The sequence below is a fragment of the Protopterus annectens genome, chromosome 1.part0 (genome assembly GCF_019279795.1).
Source record: "Protopterus annectens isolate FY-2018-M chromosome 1.part0, PAN1.0, whole genome shotgun sequence".
Lineage (NCBI taxonomy): Eukaryota > Metazoa > Chordata > Ceratodontiformes > Protopteridae > Protopterus > Protopterus annectens.
Genome location: NC_056725.1, coordinates 862166278 through 862189591, shown reverse-complemented (window position 1 = coordinate 862189591; position 23314 = coordinate 862166278). Strand labels below are relative to the sequence as shown.

At 42.6% G+C, this 23314-nt stretch overlaps 1 protein-coding gene across 1 annotated transcript in view; it reads left to right on the top strand.

Annotated features, from left to right (window-relative positions):
- Positions 1 to 23314, top strand: part of TTC13 (tetratricopeptide repeat domain 13) — a gene marked incomplete in the record, with an annotated part of 1979199 nt that overhangs the window by 648575 nt on the left and 1307310 nt on the right. The window contains 1 exon segment of the mRNA XM_044063689.1: positions 19422 to 19504. Within this exon segment, the coding sequence (XP_043919624.1) occupies positions 19422 to 19504 (83 nt within the window).

The window sequence follows — 23314 nt, the reverse complement described above, 5'->3', positions numbered from 1 at the left end:
GTATCCCATGCCTAGGCCCAGACCACGTCACTGGTTGTCGGTTTTGTGCTAGGTTTAACAAGCACACTATTAAACGTCGGTTTGATTTTGCCCGACATTATTTTGGCAGAAAATGTAATTACACCATGCCGTCGGAACTTCCGACGGCCAGAATACATGCAAAGCGCAAAGACAAGGACAGGCATCTGAGGCCCAAAACTGACGAAGCCTCTTCTAGGCCGGTCACGGTTCTCCTGTTTTCAGCAAGGCACCTTCGCAGCCCCCGACGACCGCTTCTGCAGAACCACAGGCTGCCTCCGACTCCCACGTGGAGATGGCTGGGCCTTCGGACACACAAGTTTTTTAGCCTACCAAGACTAACCCTTCAGAGGGATCCGGAGTAGTTGAGCAACCCGAAGCTTCAGAGGGTGTTTTCAGACCTACTCAGTTAACCATTAAACCCCCTGCTAAGTTTAAGCCTCCTTTAAAAACAAAGAAACAAATACAGCATTCTCCAGGACAGACCTCCATGCCTAAGAAACAAATGCTCAAAATGGCCGAAGACCTAATCACTCTGATCAGGGGGTCCCATCCCCCTCCTGATAAAAGGCCCAGACTGGATGCAGACTATGACTCATCCGACCAGGTGTCCATTTCTTCAGATTCATCCTCAGACCTAGGATATTCTTTACCCCCTTATGAGGATTCTGATGCTGAGGAATCGGTTCCATCAGCCTCTCCGCCTGAGGACTACTCCTTTGGGGAAACCTTGCATACCATGAGGGAGCATTTCCACTGGGAAGGCCAGGATTACTCTGAATCCAAGAAAAGGCTCAGAGACTTCCTTTTGTTACCTCAACACAGGCTCAGAGACTTCCTTTTGTTACCTCAACACAGACCCCTTGCTATTCCACCAGTGTTAGACATTGTGGATGATGTGTATACTGAATCCAGCTTAAATCCTGACTCCTTACTTCCAGCCCCAGTTAAACCTGACGGATACTACAGAGTCCCTGACTCACATAAATTTCTGTATAAAAGCCCTGTTGCTGACCCTGAAACTATTTCTCAGGGACCCAAAGGGATTAAGGCCTCATCAGCAAAAAATCCAGTCCCCTCTGACAGAGATTCCAGAGCACTGGACAGATGGGGAAAGAAAGTTTATACTTCTGCAACCTTAGCAATGAGAGCCTTAAATTGCCAGTTTCACATGCTAAAATATCAGCAATATTTGATGTCTCAGTTAAGACAAAAAATGCTTCCAGATTCAGATCTTCCTAATTTTAAAGAAATGCAGGATTTATTGCATGCAGCTGAACAAGTGGGAAAGCATACTTTGCAATGTGGTTTTGATTCCTTAGAGGCCTCGTGTAGAGCAGCAGTTACAGGCTCTGTCATTAGAAGGCATGCTTGGTTAAAAGAACATACGTTACCAGATCATGTTAAAGCAAAATTATTGGATGCACCTTTGCAGCAGGATGTGTTATTTGGAGTTAAGGCAGAAGAGGTATTAAAGAAAATGGAGGATGAAAATGGAGGATAAGGCAAAATCTATGCAAACGATGAAGGATTTCTTACAGGTTCATCCTCCAAGATTTAGCAGAAATTGGCCAACAAAGAATTGGTCCTTTTTTGTTACAGGCAGACCTCAAAGGGGCAGATACAGACGTCCAAGAGGTAGAGGTCAACCACAAGGTCCTTACAGGCCTCGACAATGGGATGCACCAGGCCAGAAAGAAGGGGAAGACATGCCCCAACCATATAAAAAGCAGCCTCAATGACTTCCCATTACAGCTGCCAAACAACTCTCTCTTGGCAGCCCCCTTGGGAGGAAAACTGGCACTTTTCTATCACAATTGGCATTGGATCATCAAAGACAAATGGGTTCTCAATATTGTATCTCAAGGTTACAGGTTCCACTTTCACACTCTGCCAAGGTTAAAAGGAATGCCAAATCTGCCACCAAATCATAGGTTCATAGGTTGGTACTAGGCTATCAGCCCTAGGGCCTATACAAGCCTAGCCATAACAATTCCCTGGCTATTTCTTCCCACACTATTTACTTCCCTGGACCCCTGTCTAGCAGGGCGACTGACGTGATCCCCGGGGTGAATTTCCTTTCTCCCATCCAATTGTCAAGGTTCCTTTTGAAGAGGACCAAAGAGGCAGTCTGCTTGACATGTATGGGCAATCTATTCCAGAGTCTGGGGAGTCTCTGGGTCAGGAACCTATCCCTCCAGCATGTTTTGTTTATTGTGATGACAAGGTTTAGATCCCATGGAGCGTGTGGCTCTGAGGGATTGGGATTTCTTTAAGTGTAGTATGTCCAACAGCTCTGGGTTTGACATGGCCTTGTATGTTAAGCAAAGATCACCTCTGAGTAGACGATATGCGACAGAGTATAGCTGGAGTTTTTTAAGGCGGTCAGTGTAGGGCATCTGCTTTAGGCCTGTGATTCTTTTAGTGAGGTATTTCTGTGGCCTTTCCAGTTGTTGCAGATGTCTTGAGAGGTACATACCAAACGGGGCATTGTATTCTATAATGGGTCTAATGAGGGATGAGTACAGTGGGACAATGACCTCCTTTTTTCTGGATGAAAAGCCCTTAGTGATGAGGTGTGCCACATAGAAGGATTTCCTGACTGTTGTGGCGATGTGGTTATCGAAGGTGAGACCACTGTCCACCTGTGTCCCTAAGTCTCTTATCAAACTTTCGGTGTTTAGTGTACTGCCGCCTATATGGTAATTCACGGATACATGTTTTTTCCTAAAGGGAATAAATATACATTTCTTGGCATTGAGCTTGAGCCCATGGCTCTGGCTCCAAGCATCTGTTTCTGTAAGGCCCTTTTGTAGAGTATCCACATTATTTGGGGATTCAATAATGGCTCCTAGTTTGCAGTCATCTGCAAACTTTGTTATCCAGAGTCCCTTAATGTTGGCCTGTACTTCAGAGAAGTAGATGCCAAACAAGAGCGGTCCCAGGACTGAACCCTGAGGTACTCCACTTGTCACTTGTCTGGAGCTGGATTTGGAGTCTGCTACTTTTACAGTGTGGGTACCATCAGTAAGCCAGTTAGCAACCCATTGGGTGACGTAGGGATTAATGCCCAGCTTAGTACATTTATCTATGATTCCAGAGTGGGGGATGGTGTCAAAGGCCTTGGCAAGGTCTAGATAGGCTGTGTGGACCACCTTACCCTTGTCCATGGCTCTGGAGACTGATTCAAAGAAGTCAATCAAGTTCAGGAGACAAGATCGGCCCTTCACGAACCCAAACTGGGTGGGGTCCAGTGTTTGAAGGTTGCCAATGTCTTTGTTTATAAGTTCCATGATAATACGCTCCATGGCCTTGCAGATCAGGCTTGTCAGACTGATGGGACGGTAGTTTCCGGGATCCAAGGTGGATCCCCCCTTGTGGAGTGGGATAACTGTAGCTGTGCGCCACTCAGTGGGCACGAAACCTGAGGTGAGGCTATGATTAAACATGACACTTAGGTGAGGTGCCAGTTCATATTGTAGTTCATGTAGTACACAGCCCGGGATGTCATCTGGTCCCATGGATGCTGTGTTCTTAGCTTTGAAGAGTGCGTTTTTTACCTGTGTGGCCGTTATTACCGGAATTTGGCAATCTTCCGGTATTGAGATGGGCCATTTAGGGGGTGAGAAGGGGGTGAAGTTGGCACTGAATCGATCTGCCAGGATTTTGGCAATATCCTTGGGATCAGTATATTTAATGCCATTCTGTTTTAGCTCAGAGCAGATCTGAGCATTGCCATTTAGATTCTTGACATAGTTATAGAATGCCTTGTTGTTGTCTTTGGAATCTTTGGCAATTTTATTTTCGTAACTAGCTTTGGAGGATTTTATGAGGGATCTCAGTTTCTTACTGAGGCTGGTAAGGAAGTTTTTTGCATCTTGGGATTTTCCTCTTTTCTGCAACAGTTTCTTCCTTTTGTTGTAAAGTTTGTTTATGGCAGGGGACCACCAGATTGGCTTTTTTTTTTTTGGATGAGAGCATCTTGGTTCTATTTGGGATGGCACGATTTATGCATGAGTGGATGTGCTCGTACAGTGCCTTAGTGTAGGATTCAGCAGTTGAACTTTCAGCTCCCATCTGCATGGGTATCATGAAGTTTGTCACTTCTGACTTGAGTAGCATGAAGTTTGCTTTGGAGAAGTTTTTTATGGAGGGTGGGGGTGGGATGTGGATGTTGAGGGTGATTAGCTTATGGTCAGACATAACTAACGAGGGGGTGGGATATTGAAGCCCCTGGTGGGGCTATGGATTAGTTGATCCAGGGCGTTGGAATTTATGAATTCCAAGAACCGTTGGGCAAATGTGTTGGTACATGAGTAGCTTTCCCAGTTAATGGCAGGGTAGTTAAAATTACCCAGTATTAGGGTGCTTGGTTCTATCTTAATATTTTCCAGTATGTTTAGAAAGGTGTAGTGAGAATCTTGGGGTATGGTGGGAGATCTGTAGCAAGCTACAATTTGGATTGCAGTCTTACCTAGTGCTAGTTGCACCTGGAGAATTTCAGACGCATTGTGTTGGGCAACTAGCCTGGTGGTGTGAATATCCTTGGTGAATATTGACACTCCTCCACCTTTAGTGTTTTGGTCCTGCTTTGGTTGGCGAAAAGTGTGGTAAGAGTTGTAGCCTGGTATTGCAGGGGTGCTCTCTGGAGCCTTGAACCAGGTCTCAGTTACTGCACAGATATCAATGTTCTCCATTTTTAGGAGTGCCTCGAGAGAGTGCATTTTGAGGTTTAGACTTCTAGCATTGAGTAGCATTACCTTCAGATTTTGCATGCTTGTACCTGTTACGGTGGTGGTTTTGTTCTTTGAACTTTGCCTAAAAAGGCACTATAGGGGTGGCAAGAGCCTTAGCCAGTAACCTGAATCCCAGAGGCGACAGGTGCAGACCATCTCTGGCAAAGCATCGTGGTCTGTCAATCATGTTGTCCCAGGTAGACAGATACTGGATCCCCTTTGAATGACACCAGAAGCTTAGCCAATTGTTGAAGTCAATCATTTTGTCCTTATATTGTGGTATCATTCTGGGCGAAGGCAGGATATGCTACTCAGGGCTAGGGTCATACCTGCCTGGGCCACATGATCTGAGAGCTCTTCCATGTCTCTTTTCATGTAGTCCAGGGAGGTACGTCTCAAGTCATTCACTCCAACATGGACAATGACAGAGTCATATTTGTACTTGTTGTGGACTGACTTGAGTGCATGCGTTACGTAGCGGATCCTGGCACCCGACAGGCAGCTGACTGTAATTTTCTCCTTGTTCAACCTGGTGAGAGGGACATCAGTGTGCCGGACTATAGAGTCACCTATGACTAAAGTGTTAGGTACATTGTCTTGCCTTAGGGGCTGTTGCTGGGTGGCACACAGGTGTTTTGAACTATGTGTCACTTTGGTTGTGATTGGTGTTTGTTTGCGTTTCAGCTTCAGAGGTCCTTGTTGCTTGGGTAGGTTACAGTTAAGGGCCTCTGCATATGTGGATTTAGTGTTGCTATATGTGGGTGTTGGTGATGTGGGTTTAGAAGGGCATGTGTTGCTTGAGGTGTGGTGTGGGTGTTAACCTTTTCCTCTTGACTGTCTAGCACAATCTTGGGTGGAGAGAGCTTTGCTTCCATTTTGGCTATGTAAGTGCATCTCTCACAGGTTGTAGTGTTGGGTGGTAGGAGGAGAGGGTTGTCTGTGTACATGAGGCAATTGCTGCATTGCCCCAGTATGCCCAGATTTACCAGGTGGACAGGAGAAATCACCGGAAGCTGACCCTTGGACATGCCTGGTTTGATGCTTTTTTTTTTTTTTTTTTTTGTGTAAAGTACAGGAGCTGTTTTCCCTTACCTTAGCAAGGTACTTTGCAATTATAGGCTGTTTAGTGCCTACTATTAATTTCTCCTTATTAACAAGGAGAGTTGAGTGCTTGTATCAGTTTAAGGCTTCCTAGTGCTTTCCAGCAGGTATTAGAGAAAGTGCTAGTCAAAGGGATGCTTAAAAGTAAGATGAAAAAAAATGCACACTGCAGTGTGCACTAGAGAAGGTAGACGTGAAAGTAGGTAACTTAAGTTTTGCCTGTTTAAAAAGTTGAGTGGAGAGTTACTATTTTTAAATCAGCAAGATGGGTTGAAAGGGGTGGTCACTTTTGTATTCTGGTACTATGGAATACACTAGGATGGCCAATAAATTTAAATAGTTGAAGGGGAGGGGTTTTTGATTTAGTGATTACTCACACAAGCCACTGAAAGTAGAGAGGAAATGAGATATATGGTCAGATTAACATAAGAGGCAGGCAACTAGAAAGACAGTGGTATTTAACAAGACAACTATGACTGGATGGGAGGGCGGGAAAAAACATTCTGCCTGACTCAGAAGAGAGAGAGAGCTGTGGTCTCTCTCGAAGTTTTAATATGCTGTTAAAGCAGAATGCAGGTAAAACACAAGGTAAAGAAAACAAACTACAGTATTTAAAATATACAAAATACAAAAAATAAAAGCAAACTAACCTTTTCTTCACAGCAAAGTGTAGCAGAGTCTGGATGAGCCTTTCTGGTAAATCAATGGGCAGAGGCTCAAAAACAAATTACAGCACTCATGGAAATGAGAGCTATTCAAGAGGTACCACCACAAGAGCAAGGACAAGGATTTTATTCAAGACTCTTTCTGGTTCCCAGAAAGGACAAAACCTGGAGGCCCATTCTGGATCTTTCTTCTCTAAACACTTACCTGGATGTTCCGAAATTCAAAATGTTGACACTACAGCAGCTTCTTCCCATGCTGGGCAAGAAAGCTTGGCTCGTGACCTTGGACCTCAAGGAGGCATACCTGCATCTTCCTATCAGACAAAACTGCAGAAGACACCGCAGATTCATAGCAGGTTCAATGCACTATCAATTCTCTGCACTGCCCTTTGGCTTATCTACTGCGCCCAGGGTCTTCACAAAGTGCCTGGCACCAGTAATTGCATTTTGCAGACAGAAAGAAATTAAAATTTATCCGTACCTGGATGACTGCCTGATTTAAGCAGAGAGCAAGGACATTCTTCTAGAGCATCTGGCTTTTGTAAAAAAGTTATTAAGTTGCCTGGGGTACACAGTAAACGAAAAGAAATCAAAACTAGTGCCCTCACAAGAGATAATATTCCTGGGTGCCAGCTTGAACACAATGGCTCAGATGGCTTATCTCACGCCAGACAAGCAAGGACAATTGACTCAATACTTTCAATTGATGGCAACAAAAGCCCAACTCCCTGCAAGAAAAATTCTGCAGGCCTTGGGTTACATGGCATCTTGCATCCTACTAATTCCATATGCCAGACTGCATATGTGGAAACTACAATGGTACCTAAAGAGTGTATGGTCTCAACACTGTCAAAGTTTGGAAACAGTTATACCACTAATTCTTTGCCTTCAACAGGAGTTTCGATGGTGGGCTCAAGCTTGTCACCTCAACAAGGGACAGCCTTTTACTCAACCAACAGCCAGGCAAACACTGACAACAGATGCATCGGATTACACCTGGGGAGCACACATGGCAGGAAAATGTATTCATGGCAAGTGGCCCGCAGAACAAAGGCATCTTCACATCAGTCAAAAAGAGATGTTAGCTGTACAAAATGCCCTTATAGCTTTCAAGGACCTGCTGCATCCAGGACAACTATTACTAAAGACAGACAACACCACAGTTATGTGGTACATAAACAAGCAAGGGGCCACTCACTCCTACCCCCTCTGCAGACAAGCCATGACCTTGTGGAACACAAGTCTCAACTATCAAGTTCATCTGCAAGCACAATTCCTGCCAGGAGAGAAAAATACACTGGCAGATGACTTAAGCAGAAACATCATGGATCCCCACGAATGGGAATTGAATCCACAAATATTCAGAATAATAACACAGAAATGGTGGAGCCCGGACATAGATCTGTTTGCATCCCCAATGAACTGCCAGCTACAGAAATTCTGCACAAGGAGTTACTATCCACAAGCATGGAAAGTGGATGCCCTCTCATTCAGCTGGAAAAACCTACAAGTGTACGCTTTCCCTCCACTACCGCTCCTTCCAAAGGTACTCATAAAAGCCAGGCAAGAAGAGCCAAAGATGATCCTGATTGCTCCAGACTGGCCACGCCAGCACTGGTACCCAATCTTAAAGAATTTTGCACAAGAACCACCCTGGATATTGCCTCAAATCCCACATCTGCTGACTCAGCACAACAATCAGATACTTCACAGTCAGCTAAAGACCTTAAACGTAGCTGCATGGAAAATTCCTTAGTCAAGCAAGCAATGCCTCTCTCCAAAGCTGTTATAGACGTCATTCTGGAGGCCGGAAGGCCTAGTACTAGGAAAGCCTATTCGGATAAATGAAAGAGATTCTTTGCCTGGAACCAGGCTCACAGCCTTGACCCTCTTGTCCCAAACATTCCTCAGATTCTACAATATTTAACTGAGATGCTGGACAAAGGCCTCTCTTTTTCATCCATCAAGATCCACGCCTCTGCCATCTCTGCTCATTACAACACGGATCCACCAATTTTATCTAATCCTTTGCTAAAACAGTACCTCAAGAGGGGCTAAAAACATAAGACCGCCCAGTAGAGCACCTACTCCAACTTGGGACCTCAACCTTGTTTTGGAAAAATTTACTTTACCTCCCTTTGAGCCAGCTAACACAGCAGAATTAAAATATATCTCTTGGAAAACTGCTCTGCTCCTGGCAATAACATCAGCTCGAAGAGTTTCAGAATTACAGGCACTAATGGCAGTGGAACCTTTCCTCATTTTCCACCAGGACAGGGTGTCTTTAAGAACTAACCCTACGTTTATGCCAAAGGTGGTTTCAAGTGTGGCTCTAAACCAAACTATTCACTTGCCAACTTTTTATCCAAAACCACAGAATAAAGGGGAGAGACTACTGCATTCTTTGGACATTCACAGGCAGTTACGCTTCTACTTGAACAAAACCAAAGCTTTCAGAAAATCTGAGCAATTACTGGTAGCATATGCTGCAGGAGCACAGGGAAAAGCCATTTCAAAACAGACTATTTCAAAATGGATAGGACATTGCATACGTTTCTGCTACACACACCATGGGAAACCTATACCTAGCAACATTAGATCTCACTCCACCAGGGCAACAGCCACTTCAACTGCCTACCTCAGAGGAGTGCCTACCAAAGATATTTTGGAAGCAGCAACATGGAGTTCTATGCATACCTTCACCAAGCATTACCATCTACCTTTAAACTCTAAATCCAGAGCTGGCTTCACCACTGCTGTGCTGCAGGGCCTTATAGCCACACCTAATGCCTTATAGAACCAGCCACCCTACTTCAGCTTTGGGATTCTACCCAAGTGTAATGACTGCAGCAGTGTAACATGATGAACATAGTACGGTTTTGTACCTACCATAAATGTAGATGTTCGAGTGTATACACTGCTGCAGTCCAGGTTACCCTCCCTCCTTCCACTCTTACTTGCTGGTACGTACCTATATCTTCTACCCTTTACTATCTATGGGGAGTATTTGCTGGTAACTAAAAGTTGTTGTCTGCTTTTCCTATCTATGTTTTATAAGCAATTTGAATTGCCTACCCATTTGAGGGCACCTGACATCTGGGGCAAGAAAAACTGAAGAAAATGGCATTGGCTGCATCTTATATACCCCTGTCGCACTGACATCAGGGAAGAGGCGACAGCAACCGACGCCGGACCAAGACTTTGGAACTCAGGCCGACTGGGGAACCGCCTGATGGCAGGATAACCCAAGTGTCATGACTGCAGCAGTGTATACACTCGAACATCTACATTTATGGTAGGTACAAAACTGTACTTTAGGTATCCAAAAGGAAATGGCAGAAGGATAATTCTTCCAAACTAAATAAGAGGGATTCCTTTCCAAAAAAGGATCAACTCCCATGCAAAGTAATAATTTTGCTGAGTCATAGAGCACCCTACCCACTTCCTGCCCTTCCTTCTCTTCCTTCTTTCCCCATGGCGCTCTCTCAACCCTGCAAGCCTGGCTGCATATAGTTTCAGACAAATGGGTGCTGAGAATAATTCAGTGAAGGTATACTTGGCACTGGATAGAAAATCCTCTTTTTCAGGAGAATTCCATCACACCCATCGTGACAGAGCTGTTTCCTCCAGTGCTCCATCATATGATAGAAGCAGGGGGTCATAGAACCCATTGACTGTGATACACAAAGGCATAGGGTTTTTAGGGATGTTACTCCAGAATCTTTTTGGTATTGAAAAAGGAGCTCTTCTGGCGACTCATCCTAGAATTGTACTTTCTAAACACTTTTTTACAGAATTCAAAATCCTCACCTTACAGTTGGTCCTAGCGTTACTTCCAGACTACTATTTCATGGTGACTCTAGATCTCAAGGACACTTATCATATTCCTGTAGCTCCCAATTTCAAGAAGTTTTTGAGATTTGCTGTGTGTGGTATAAATTATCAATGTTCTGCATTATACTTTGGGTTATGTACTGCACCTTCATTGTTTACAAAGTGTCTGTTTCAAGTGATTATCTGTTGCAGAAACACCACCATTCATTGTTTAGATGACTTGCTGATTTGTGCAGATTGTGTATCTAGGTGTTTGTGTCCTTAGACAAGGCCGCTTCCCTCCTTCCCCATCTAGGTTTCAAAGTGAGCCTTAAAAGTCCTTCCTCACACTCTGTCAATGAATTGCTTTCCCGGGGTGTTGGATAGACACAGTAAAAAAAATGGCTTTCCTGCCAGAAAACAATATTCCGTCTTATCAGAGCATTTTCTTGTATAAGTTGCTTTAAGACTTGGCCTCATCAAGAGGATACCTCAAAATTATAGACATCATGGCCTCGATGATCCTCATGACACCACTAACCATAAATAAAAATCCAGTGGTACTTGAACCTAAGTTCAAGTACCACTGGAACTAACTTGAACTCAAACTCTTCCTTCAATTCCCAGGTACCAGTATTGGGATTTGTGAAACCGGAATTACAATGGTGAAAGGATCCACTTTCTCTGAATACAGATTCCCTTTCTTTCTAAAGACCCCATCCAATCTGTCCAGATGGACTCTCTAGATTTTTCATGGGGAACAGTGCCCATGAGAATTCACCTGTTAGCCTTGTGGGGTCCTCTGGACATAATAAAGCATATAAGATTAAAAGAGGTGTTGGGTGTGATTCATACCTTAAAAGTTCATCACTTATGGATTCCAAGTCCTCTTCTAGTGGACACAGACAACACTACTATGATGTGGTACTTGTACAAGCAAGGGGGGAGGATTAAAGGTCGTACCCTCTTTGTCAGTTGGCAGTAATGGCCTGGGAGCTGGCTCTACAACATTCTCTGATTCTTCAGGTGTTTTACATTCTGTCAAAACACTGTGGCAGACATATTAAGCAGATCTTGGACAGACATTCACAATTGTTTTTTCAGAACTTGATTCAGATGTGAATACTTCAAGTAGATCTTTTTGTCCCCTTTCAAAACAGAACAGCTAAAACAATTCTATTCATGACATCATTGCAGCTATTAGAGACAGACCCTCCCCACCATTCCTGTGGTTGAGAATTTTCCTGCATTCATTTCTACTCTTTCCAATGACTCCCAAGGTACTTCTAAACATTAAGAAATAATTACCAAAGATCGTTGTGGTAAGCCTCTTTTGGCCCAGACAAAGTTGGGACTCCCTTTTTAATTGAACTGGTCAAGGACAATTACCACAAACTTCCTCTTAGACTGGATCTGCTCACAAAACAGCAGAGGTGAATGTTACACCCTCCCCCCAACATAGAGCAATTGCAGCTGGCAGCCTGGATGATTCTGTTTTGGCACCGTTTAGACACTTGTTCCATGAGTATGTGCAACAGATATTTAAGGAGGTAAGAAAACCTGTAACTAGAAAGGTTTACATTTGCAAGTGGAAGAGGTTTTCAAGGTGGTGCCTAGCCAATAGCAGAGGTCCCAAAGGGGTTTTGCATCTCTCGTTTTGAAATGTTTATGTGAGCTACTTGGAAATGGTTTGTCATATGCTTCTATCAAAGTGCATCTTGCAGCCATCTCAACTTGTCTGCCCAAGAATCTCCCTTTTTTCCTGTTTTTATGGTGAACCACTTTGTGAAATGAGTGTTGTATGTGAGACCCCCTCAAAAGCAGGATGTTCTTCGTGTTTCACTGCTGCAGTCATTACATTTGGGTTATCTGCTTGCAGGTAGCCCTCAGTCGGCCTGATTAACAAAGTCTTGGGTCCTGCGTCAGTTGCTGTCCCTTCTTCCATGATGTCAGGGGTATAAAACATGCAGCCGACGCCATTACATCAGTTTTTCTTGCCGTGCAGTGCCCGAAGCAGAAGCAGTTTGCAAGTGCTGGTCGGCCAACTCCTGAAATTTTCGTTTTTGAGTTTCAGAACCGAAGTCTTCAACTAAAGCTAAGTACCCCGTTGGGGAACTTTTAATTGCTCCTTACCGATGTCAGTAAAAGTTAACAATTGCATTACTTGTGGAAAGCAAATACCTCATAAAGATTTTCATTCATACTGTATTCCTTGCCTAGGCCCTGACCACGATGTACCTTGCTGTCTGTTTTGTGCTTTATTTAATCAGCGCACTATCTGTCGTCGGTATTTTTTCACCTCTAAATATTTCAGTTCTTGCTTTAATTGTCCAGAAATGTCGTTGGTTAGCCATCCGACTACATGGATTCCGAAAAAAATGCAAAGATAAAGACAGGTACAGGTCGCCGAGGTCCAGAACTGCTGACGACGCTTCTCCTAAGCCAGTAGCCAGTTCGCCGGTACTTAGTGAGGCGCTTTCACAGCCCCTGATATGCGCTACTTCTGATTCGCAGGCCTCTACTGAGACCCATTCAGAGTCTGGTATGCCACGAGATGCTTCAACTATGGAACCCGCGGATGTCTGTACCTTGGATGATTCCGGAGCCGCTGTGCAGGCACCAGCTTCTGAGGGTGTATTCAGGCCTACGGACTTGCATATTAAACCGATGCCTCCTTCTTTACTTAGGCCTAAATCTCGATCCATGCCTAAAAAAATGACGCCCAGGCCACATGCTCAGGCCGCTATGCCTAAAAAACAAATGATAAGAATGGCTGAAGATCTAATAACTCTAATCAGGGGTAGCCAGCCCCCCCCCCCCCTTCTAAGAGGCCAAGACTAAAGTTGATTATGAATCTTTTGATCAGGATTCTGTTTTTTCTGATTCTTCTGATGATCTGGATTTGCCCTTATCTGCTTATGAAGATTCTGATGCAGAGGACTCCATTCCCTCTGCTTCCCCTCCTGAGGATTTTTCTTTTGGGGAAACCTTACATACTCTAAAGGAACATTTCCACTGGGAAAGCCAGGATTTTTGTGCTTCAAAAAAGAGGCTTGGGGATTTCTTACTCCTGCCTCAGCGCTATTCTTCCTGTACTAGACATTGTTGATGCTTTTTCGGAATCTAGTTTGGCCCCTGATTCCCTGCCTCCTGCTCCTAGAAAACCTGACAGATACTACAGGGTCCCTGAGTCCCACAAGTTCCTTTTTAAAAATCCTATTGCAGATCCAGAGACTATTTCACAGGGACCCAAGGGCATTAAGGCTTCTACTGCTAAAAATCCTACCCCTTCTGATAGAGACTCCAGGGCGCTGGATAGATGGGGTACGAAGGTTTGGCCATTAGGGTTTTAAACTGTCAGTTTCATATGTTAAAGTATCAGCAACATGTTATTGGACTGCTTAAACAGAAAATTATGTTGATTCCTGACCGTGTGGAAAATAAAGAATTACAGGATTTAATGCATTCTGCTGAACAAGTTGGAAAACATACTTTGCAATATGGTTTTGATTCATTAGAGGCCTCTTGCAGGGCTGCTGTTACTGGGTCTGTGCTCAGAAGGCATGCTTGGCTTAAGGAGCAATCTTTGCCTTATCATGTTAAAGCTAAATTGTTGGATGCTTCTTTAAACCAGGACTGCCTGTTTGGCAACAAGGCTGAGGAAGTTCTTAAAAAGATAGAAGATAAAGCTAAATGTATGCAAACTGTTAAAGATTTTTTACAAGTTCAGCCTCCTAGATTTAATAGGCACTGGCCTATTGGTCCTTTCCAGCCACTTCCAGGTCTTCTCAAGCCAAACCCAGACACAGCAAAAAACCCAGGTTTCAGTCCCAGGGGACACACACAACTAAGCAGTGGGGGGCCTCCACTTCCAAATCTGGGAATAATAAGACTCCCCCCTATGGTAAACTGTCTCAATGACTTCCTTTTAAAATTTCCAAACACTTATCAACTGACTGCCCCTTTGGGGGGAAAGATTGCTCTTCATGAAAAGAATTGGGAACTCATTACCTAGGACAAATGGGTTTTAAATGTAGTGTCTCAGGGATACAGATTTCACTTCCACACGTTGCCAACACCAAGCGGGTGGCTGGACCTCCCCCCAAATCAGTGGGCAGAGGCCCCAAAACAAGTACTTTTCTCTCTTAAGCATGGGGGCTATTCAACTGGTACCAGAGGAGGAAAAGAGACAAGGTTTCTACTCAAGACGTTTCCTGGTACCCAGAAAAGACAATTCATGGTGTTCTATCCTGGACCTGTCTACTCTAAACACCCTTTTGGAGATTCCAAAATTCGAGCTGCTGACTCTTCAACAATTACTTCCTATGCTAGGCAAAGATGCCTGGTTGGCAACACTAGATTTAAAAGAAGCATACCTGCACATCCCAATCAGGGAATCTTGCAGAAGATACCTACGCTTCAAAGCAGGCTATACGCACTATCAGTTCTCTGCACTACCCTTTGGCTTATTTACTGCACCCAGGGTATTCACAAAGTGCTTAGCTCCAGTTATTGCATTTTGCAGGCAAAGAAATATTCAAATATAACCATACCTGGACGATTGTCTAATTCAGGCAGAAAGCCAGAACATACTTTTGAATCATCTGGCCTTTGTACAAAGGGTTCTAACTTGTCCGGCGTACACCATAAACTAAAAGTAATCACACCTGGTACCCTGTCAACAAATTATATTCCTGGGAGCAAGCTTGAATACAACTTCCCAGATGCCTTACCTCACGCCAGAGTAACAAATTCATTTGACAACCTACTTCAAACAAGTGGCCACAAAAACTCTGCTATCTGCAAGACAAGTACTGCAAGCCTTGGGGTTCATGGCCTCCTGCATTCTTCTAATTCCATATGCAAGACTGCATATGAAGAAACTACAGTGGTATCTAAAAAGCCTATGGTGTCAACATTCTCAAGACCTGGAAACAATGATTCCTATCATACCTTGCCTACGCCTAGAGTTCCTTTGGTGGGCAGAGTCCTGCCACCAAAACAAGAGACTACCTTTCACACCACCCCCTGCTGCCCAAACCCTAACAACAGATGCATCAGACTATGCATGGGGCGCTCACCTGGCAGGGAAGTGCATTCAGGGCTAATGGAACCCAAGTCAAATACACCTGCATATCAATCAAAAAGAAATGGTAGCTGTACAGAATGCTCTGACAGCCTTCAAGGACCACATTCTTCCAGGACAACTAATGGTAAAGACGGACAACACCACTGTTATGTGGTACATAAACAAGCAGGGGGGTACACATTCTTACCCCCTCTGCAGACTAGCCATGGTATTGTGGAACACAGCCTTGAGCTACCAAGTGCACCTACAAGCTCAATTCCTGCCAGGAAATCTAAATATACTGACAGACGGACTAAGCAGAAACCTCATGGACCCACACGAGTGGAAACTAGAAGCAGTTCCTCAGAGGGGCAAAAAATTGAGACCAGTCAGGAGAACTCCAACCCCAGCCTGGGACCTTAACTTTGTCTTGGAGCAACTCACTCTACCTCCTTTTGAGCCAGCTGCTACTGCAGACTTAACATTTCTTTCTTGGAAAGCAGCTTTCATTTTAGCAATCACTTTAGCTAGAAGGGTATCTGAATTACAGGCTGTTATGGCAGTGGAGCCTTTCATCATCTTTGATGCGGACAGGGTTTCCCTCAAAACCAGTCCATCCCTCATGCCCAAGATGGTATCCAGTGTGGCTCTTAATCAGTCCATTCATTTGCCAACCTTCTTTCCTAGTTCACAGAATAAAGGGGAATGGATATTGCATTCTTTAGATGTGCACAGACAACTTAGATTCTACTTGGACAGGACTAAACCTCAAAGGAAATCTGAACAACTGCTGGTGGCATTTGCTGCAGGGGCAGAGGGGATGGCTATTTCAAACCAAACCATTTCTAAATGGATAAGCCATTGCATTCATTTCTGCTATAAGCATCATGGAAAACCTATCCCCCAGGGGATCAGACCTCACTCCACCAGGGCTGTATCTACCTCTACAGCCTTTCTCAGAGGAGTCCCTACCATGGACATCCTAGAAGCTGCTACCTGGAGTTCTGTACATTTTTTCACCAAGCATTATCATTTGCCACTTTTCTCCAAATCCAGAGCTGGCTTTGCCACTGCAATCTTGCAGGGCCTTATAGCTGGCCCTAATGCTATGTAAATTCCTCCTCCCAACCATAGCTTTGGGAATCTGCCCAAAATGTAATGACTGCAACAGTGAAACACGAAGAACATAGTACAGTTGTGTACACTTACCATAAATGTAGATGTTCGAGTGTATTCACTGTTGCAGTCCTGGTTGCCCTCCCTCCAGCCGCCTAACTTCTTTTGGCTATTCCTCTGCTTTCCTTTACTATGCTTAAAAGCCTTTTTTGGTGTATTTGCTTTTTTGTTGGAGGTATATCTTTGTGCTTTTATATTTAATTGCTTCCCATTAGGAGGGCACCTGACATCTGGGGCAAGAAAAACTGATGTAATGGCGTTAGCTGCATGTTTTATACCCCTGACGATCTGACGTCATGGAAGAAGGGACAGCAACTGACGCAGGACCCAAGTCTTTGTTAATCAGGCCGACTGCGGGCTACCTGCAAGCAGATAACCCAAATGTAATGACTGCAACAGTGAATGCACTCGAACATCTACATTTATGGTAAGTGTACACAACTGTACTTTCCTCCTCCTCGGATCTCAACTTTGTTCTTGAAAAATTGACCTTCCCTCCTTTTGAACCTGCCTCTCAAGCTGATTTACGCTTCATTATTTGGTAGACTGTTTTACTCGTAGCTCTGATATGTGTAAGGCAAATCTCTGAGTTTCAGCCAGTCATGGTGGGCCAGTCCTTTCTGATTTTTCACAAATACAAGATGTTCATCGTGTTTCACTTTTGTAGTCATCACTGTAGGTTTCTTCCTGCCGGCAGGCAGTCCTCGGTCGTCCAGAATCCCAAAATCTGGGTCCGGCGTCGGCTGTTCAGTCATGCTCCCTGACGTCAGAGCGCTAGGAGTACAAAGCTGCCAGCCAACGTCATGTTCTCCAGTCTTTCTTGCCGTGCGGTGAAAGCAGATTGCAAGTGCCGGTTGGCTGACTCCTGATATTTTTTCATGCTTCAGTCCGAAGACTTACTTCTTCTCAAAGCTAAGTACCCCGTTGGGGAAACTTTTTTCTTGCTCCAGTCCGATGTCAGAAAAAGTTAATAATTGCATTTCTTGTGGGAAGCAAATACCTCATAAGCATTTCCATTCCTATTGTATTCCTTCTTTAGGCCCTGACCACGACGTAGCTAGTTGTCGGTTTTGTGCTAGATTTAACCAACGTACTATTAAGCGAAGGTACGGTGGGCCAACCTTTCTGATTTTTCACAAATACAAGTTTGTGTTACCACTAATCCATCATTCATGCCTAAAGTTTCTGAATTTACCTTGAATGAAACCATCAATCTCCTGTTGTTCTATTCTGATGCATAAAACAAGGGAGAAAAGATTTTTCATACCTTGGATGCATACATGCAGCTCAAGTGCTACCCTGGCAAAGCCCTTTAGGAATGCTTTTTGTCTCCTGTATGGTTGCAACCTGTCTGTTAGCAAATTGTTGCACAACAGTTGTCCTCTACTTTGCTTTTCTTTTTCTCCCAGTATGGTACATTTTTTCCAAACTAGGCTAAGGCTCTATCCTCTTTGATGGCATATTTATAGGTTCATAGGAGTTTACTAGGCTAATGACCACAAGGGCCTTTTTAAGCCTAGCCATACAACCCAAATCTCTGACAAGTTCTGATACCCTTGATAAGTGTAAGCATGGGCCTGGGAGATGAACCAATTACAAGTTACCTGTGTTCATTAGAGACATAGGTGCCAAACCAGGGATGAATTTCTGGTTTCCCATCCAATTGTCTAATTTACACTTGAATTGGGTCAGGAAGGAACTCTGCTTCACATGGATGGGGAGCATGTTCATAGACTGGGTAGTCTGTGGGATACATACCTATCTCTCCAGCAGGTGCTATTTACATCACAGGCAAGGTTTATATTGGAAAGGAGTGGACTGTAGAAGCATTCTAGAGACAGCACCTGGTCCTCTGTTCATGGCTTCACAAAGCATTACAAACTGGATTTCGTTTAAAGGTCCAGAGCAGGCTTTGCTAGACCATTCTCAGAGGGCTCCTGGATCCTTATCCTTCTGCCACCCAGGTAAGGTAAGCTTTGGGAATCTACCCAAAATGCCACTGAAGCAGTGGGAATGAAGAACATAATACAGTGGCATAAACCCTAGTATGTAGATATCCAAATTCATCACTGACTCAGTGGTAGCACCCACCCGCCATCCTTAAGATGATTCGGTTCTGGTTGGATTTGGTTTTTATACGATATTCTGATTGGCTGCAAATTTACTCTTGGTACAAGATTCTGGCTTCAGGTACTGTTCTGTCCTCTTTTGTGGAATTGAAAAAGCCTGAATACTCAATTCCTTTGACAGCTGTATGTTTCCACCTCAGGCTGTGCTCAGCCAATCAGCTCCCACAGGAGGAGAGAGGGAAGGAAGTCTGAACTTTTAAAATCTGGTCAGTACTGGGTTACCTTGGCCACTGAGCCGGTGAGGAATTTAAATGTCTACTGTTACAGGTAAGTAGAACCTGCACATCTGTACTTTTCTGGGTGAAAACTGTATGTGCCGGTGTATAATTCTAATTCAGTATGCAGCAGCATCTTGCATATAATTGTATCCTTTTGCTGTTGCAATGAAAATGGAATGAATAAATTACACGTTACACTAGGTGTGATCTTTATTTTACAGTCAAAAGCTAATGTCTGTTTATAGAACTAGTTCTGCATTACATCATTTTTCTCATAAGGTCATTCCTTATGTTTTCAGAGTATGGGTGTTTTTTTTTTCCTCCATTCACCTGTATAGGGTTTTCCTGTTCACAAACAAAACCTTTTGGCAGGGCTGCGATACTGATTCAGCTCTTTAAGTATGTTTATGTGAACCTGAAAAAAAGTTTGCAAGTGTGACCTTTATTATCATCTTAATATTGTAAACTGTTATGATTATCTTCTCGTTTCATATTAGGAAGCAGTTGTTGAATTCAAAGAAGCTCTGAAACATAAAACAGATTTTATTGATGCCTACAAAAGTCTTGGACAGGCTTATAGGTATGTCATTAATGTTTTCAATTTGCTTTTCATACTTGTTTTCATTTGATCCTTATTTTCAGTATTACATTGCCTTTTGTTTTAGTATTATGCAACATATTGCCAAAGTGAAGGTTAATAAGCACACTGTAATCCAACTAGAGATGGTAAAAGACAGTATAGTTTAAATAAACACCCATTTAGTCTCTGTGCAGTAGCCACCACCACTGCATTTGTATCCTCAGTACAATTTTTTGTTCCTTAATTATTTTAAAGCAATCTACCATCATAAAATCTGCCATACCTTTGAAGTACATTTCTTGCACTGGTTACTCTTTTTTTTGTAGTTTTTGTTTTCTTAATTTCCCTACTGAATCTTTTATCATTGAGGCACTTCTTTCTCCACATTTTTTGTTTATTTTTTAGGATAATGTTTCTCTTCCCAGATCTCACCTTTCATTGTGAATGTCCAGATCTCTCTCTCTCTCTCTCTATACTTCCCCAACTCTTGTCTAAAAGACTCACAGTAAGGACTTCCAACCTTTCCTCAGAATCTACCCTAGTATCCTATGCTGTTTCATTTGCTTTTCTGTGTATCCCTTGTTCTCCAAATCTGGACATGATGTAACAAATTTTTATAAACGTTCTACTAATAGATGAAAATTGCATCCATTTTCCAAGATTCAGTAGCCGTTGTTAGATGACTCTGTTTTTATTCTGAACACATACTTTCATCATTATCAGAAAATGTTCCTCCTGCCATATAACTCTGTCCCCATAATCCTTTTTCCTCACACCTATTGTAATGCATTCCCTCTTTGGTTTCTTTTTGTTAAGATAAAGTATCTTGCATATTACATACAGTTGAATAATTTTCACATAATATATTCACTTCTCATCTTATAAAATTGAAATTTACCTACTATATTGTTAATCTTTTAAGTTACTGAGCTACACTCATCCTCTGTGGCCCCAGTGTAGTGATAAGCTGAGAGCTTCATCATGCATTTATTCATACATGTCAAACTGTGCCCTTAATCAGCATTCTTCATGAAGTCAAGAATGTAAGCTAACTAAACATTAGACAGAGTAACCTGGGATTTTATGATAAGGCAAAGGAAGCCTTTGCATTCCCTGATAAAATTATAAGGTTGATTAGGAGGATATATGAGGGATCGGAGGTGAAAATTAAAGGGGGTTGGTTCCTCTCTGATAGGTTCTATTTGAGCAGAGGAACCAGTCAGGGGTATTCTTTTTCCCATTTATGATTTGCATTTTATTTAGAACTATTGACAAAGAAAATAAGAGATTCAGAAATTCAGGGATACAGTTGGTGTGGTAGTCACGAAAAGCTGACTTTATTTGAAGATAACATTTCGTACCTGATAAAACCAGAAAAGGACATTTTAGTGTTGTGGAACACTCTGAGACAGTTTCAAGTGTTTTCAGGATACAAAATTAATGAGGATAAAACAAAGACAATAGTTGTAAACTATTGTACCCGCACATTAATTGGCAATACCCATGTGTACAGGGACATAATAAAATGAAGTACTTAGAAGTATGGACTAAAAATTATTCTGTTATGGTAACTGGTATACATGGAAGAGACTAAAGAAAAGATAAAAAAACTGAGAAGTTGGAAGCTCTTATTTTATGGATATGGTCGCAAGATACAAGCAGTGAAAATGTGTTAGCCCCTTTAGTTTTATACACTGGTTAGGCATATTTTTATCAACTATAGGAGAAGTGTGGATAGCAATTAATAAAGGGTTGAAGGAGTTTATCTGGGAGGGAAGATTGCAAGAGCTGAGTGGGATAAACTGAGCTTTCCGATAGAACTAGGTGGTTTGGGGTTACCTGATTTGAAGTTTTTTTTTTTCAGAGCTACAGAGTTAAGGCTCCTGTACATAGCACAACCAGAAAGCTATAATTCAAAGTGGAAAGGCATGATGATGACATAGGAGGGAAGCTCAAGAAAAACCGAGAGACTTGGGTTTTGGATGTAGATCCTTAAGGGGAATAACAGTAACCATAGAAAATATTATATTCGTAAAGTAGCAGAAAGTTTTGTAAGAATTAAGCCTACACAAGGGATAGAGGAAGGAGTTTCTGATGAAAGGGATGACTCCAATTAGGAGTACAGATAGTAAGCTAGAGGGGGCTGGAATTTACTGGAGAAAACTGGCAAAGGAGCCAATGTATTGGGAGCAAATAATTAGCGAGGGAAAGGTAATAGAATGAGAAGAGGACAATTATTTGTTTGGACTGCAGGCTAGAGGCTGCCTTCCCCATCAAGGATTGATATCAGAGTATAGGCAAAAAAAAAAAGAAATAGGGGATCCTAAGCGAAAGACCAGTGCTGGTAGAGTTTTTACTAGAATGTGTAACGGAAACTGCTGTTAAAAAAGGGATAATTAGTAGGGCATATAAAATATTGCATGATAACTATGTGAATCAATCAAAAGAGGGGTAGAAAGGATTGGGAAGAAGCATTGGATAAGCAATTCAAAAAGAAACAATGGGGGGGGGGTATATGTATGAATTCCCAAATATGCAACAGATTCTAGAAGATTTAGGATCTTTGCCTGGAAGTGTAAGAGTTTTTTTTTTCCTCAGGTATATTGTAACTGTTGGAAGCCACAGTGGTACAGCGGTAGCGTTGTTGCCTCACAGCAAGAGGTTCTCCCGATCGATTCTCGGCTGGAGTGCCTTCTGTGTGGAGTCTGCATGTCCTCCCTGTGCTTGATTGATGTTCGAAAGACATAAGTGAAGGGCGTGCCTTCATTGAAGGTTGGGCGTCGGGCTGGTACCTCGGCACCATTAAAATCGACTGCCAATCATTAGCGGACTGGAGTTTCGCTGTGGTGACCCCTATCCGGGAAAAGCCGAAAGAACAACAACAACATATTGTAACTTTTGGATGTGTGATGGGGAAGAAAGAGGTAATTGGGAGCCTATTTTTTATGAGTGTAATGAGTTGGCAGACTTTAAGGATTGCAAGTAGACTACGGTGTCAGAAATACTGGGTGAGCAAATCGGTGTAACTAAGGAAATGATTTTTTGAGCTGTGATACAGAATCGGAATTCCCATAAAAAAACAAGTCATTGTTCATGACTAGTTGGGAAAGAGAATTTATTTTTAATTCTACATTTGCTAGCAATATTTATTTTTACAAACACTTTATTGATTACTTGTTTTTTTATGGGAAGGTTCTGAGTCAGAATTGTTGAAATTCTGTGAATATTTAAATTCTGTTACAAGCAATTTAAAGTTTTCTTTTAATAGTAGTAGAATAAGTGTGAATTACCTGGATCTGACTGTGTACAAGATAGGGAGAAAAATCTTGGTTAAATTTTTTAAAAAAGATGTCCAGAGTAACAGCTACTTGGAATATAGCAGTTTACATAGTGTGAGCTTGAAAATAATATTGTGTTTGGTCAGCTTGGTAGAATGAATAGACTCACTGACGAAGAGGAGTATTTTTTGGAAGAATGTGAGATGTTAAGAAAAAAATTTTTAATCGGGGGTTACACTACTGGGGTAATAAGTGAAGCAATAGATAAAATTAAAGCCGGGAGGAAGAAAGGAACAACAAAGGATGTTGAAAGAAATAGTGAAGGAGTAGATTATAATCCGAGTTGTGTATTGGAAAATTCAGTCGATATGTACAGTATTAAGCAGATCATCACAAATAAATGGAATTTTTTTAAGAATTTCCAAGAGTTGGGTGCTTTTTTATACGAGAGTCCTACTTTTGTCATAAAAAGAGGGAAAAGTCTTAAGGATTTTTTAGAAACCAAAAAATGTAATACTCCTATTGCTTATAA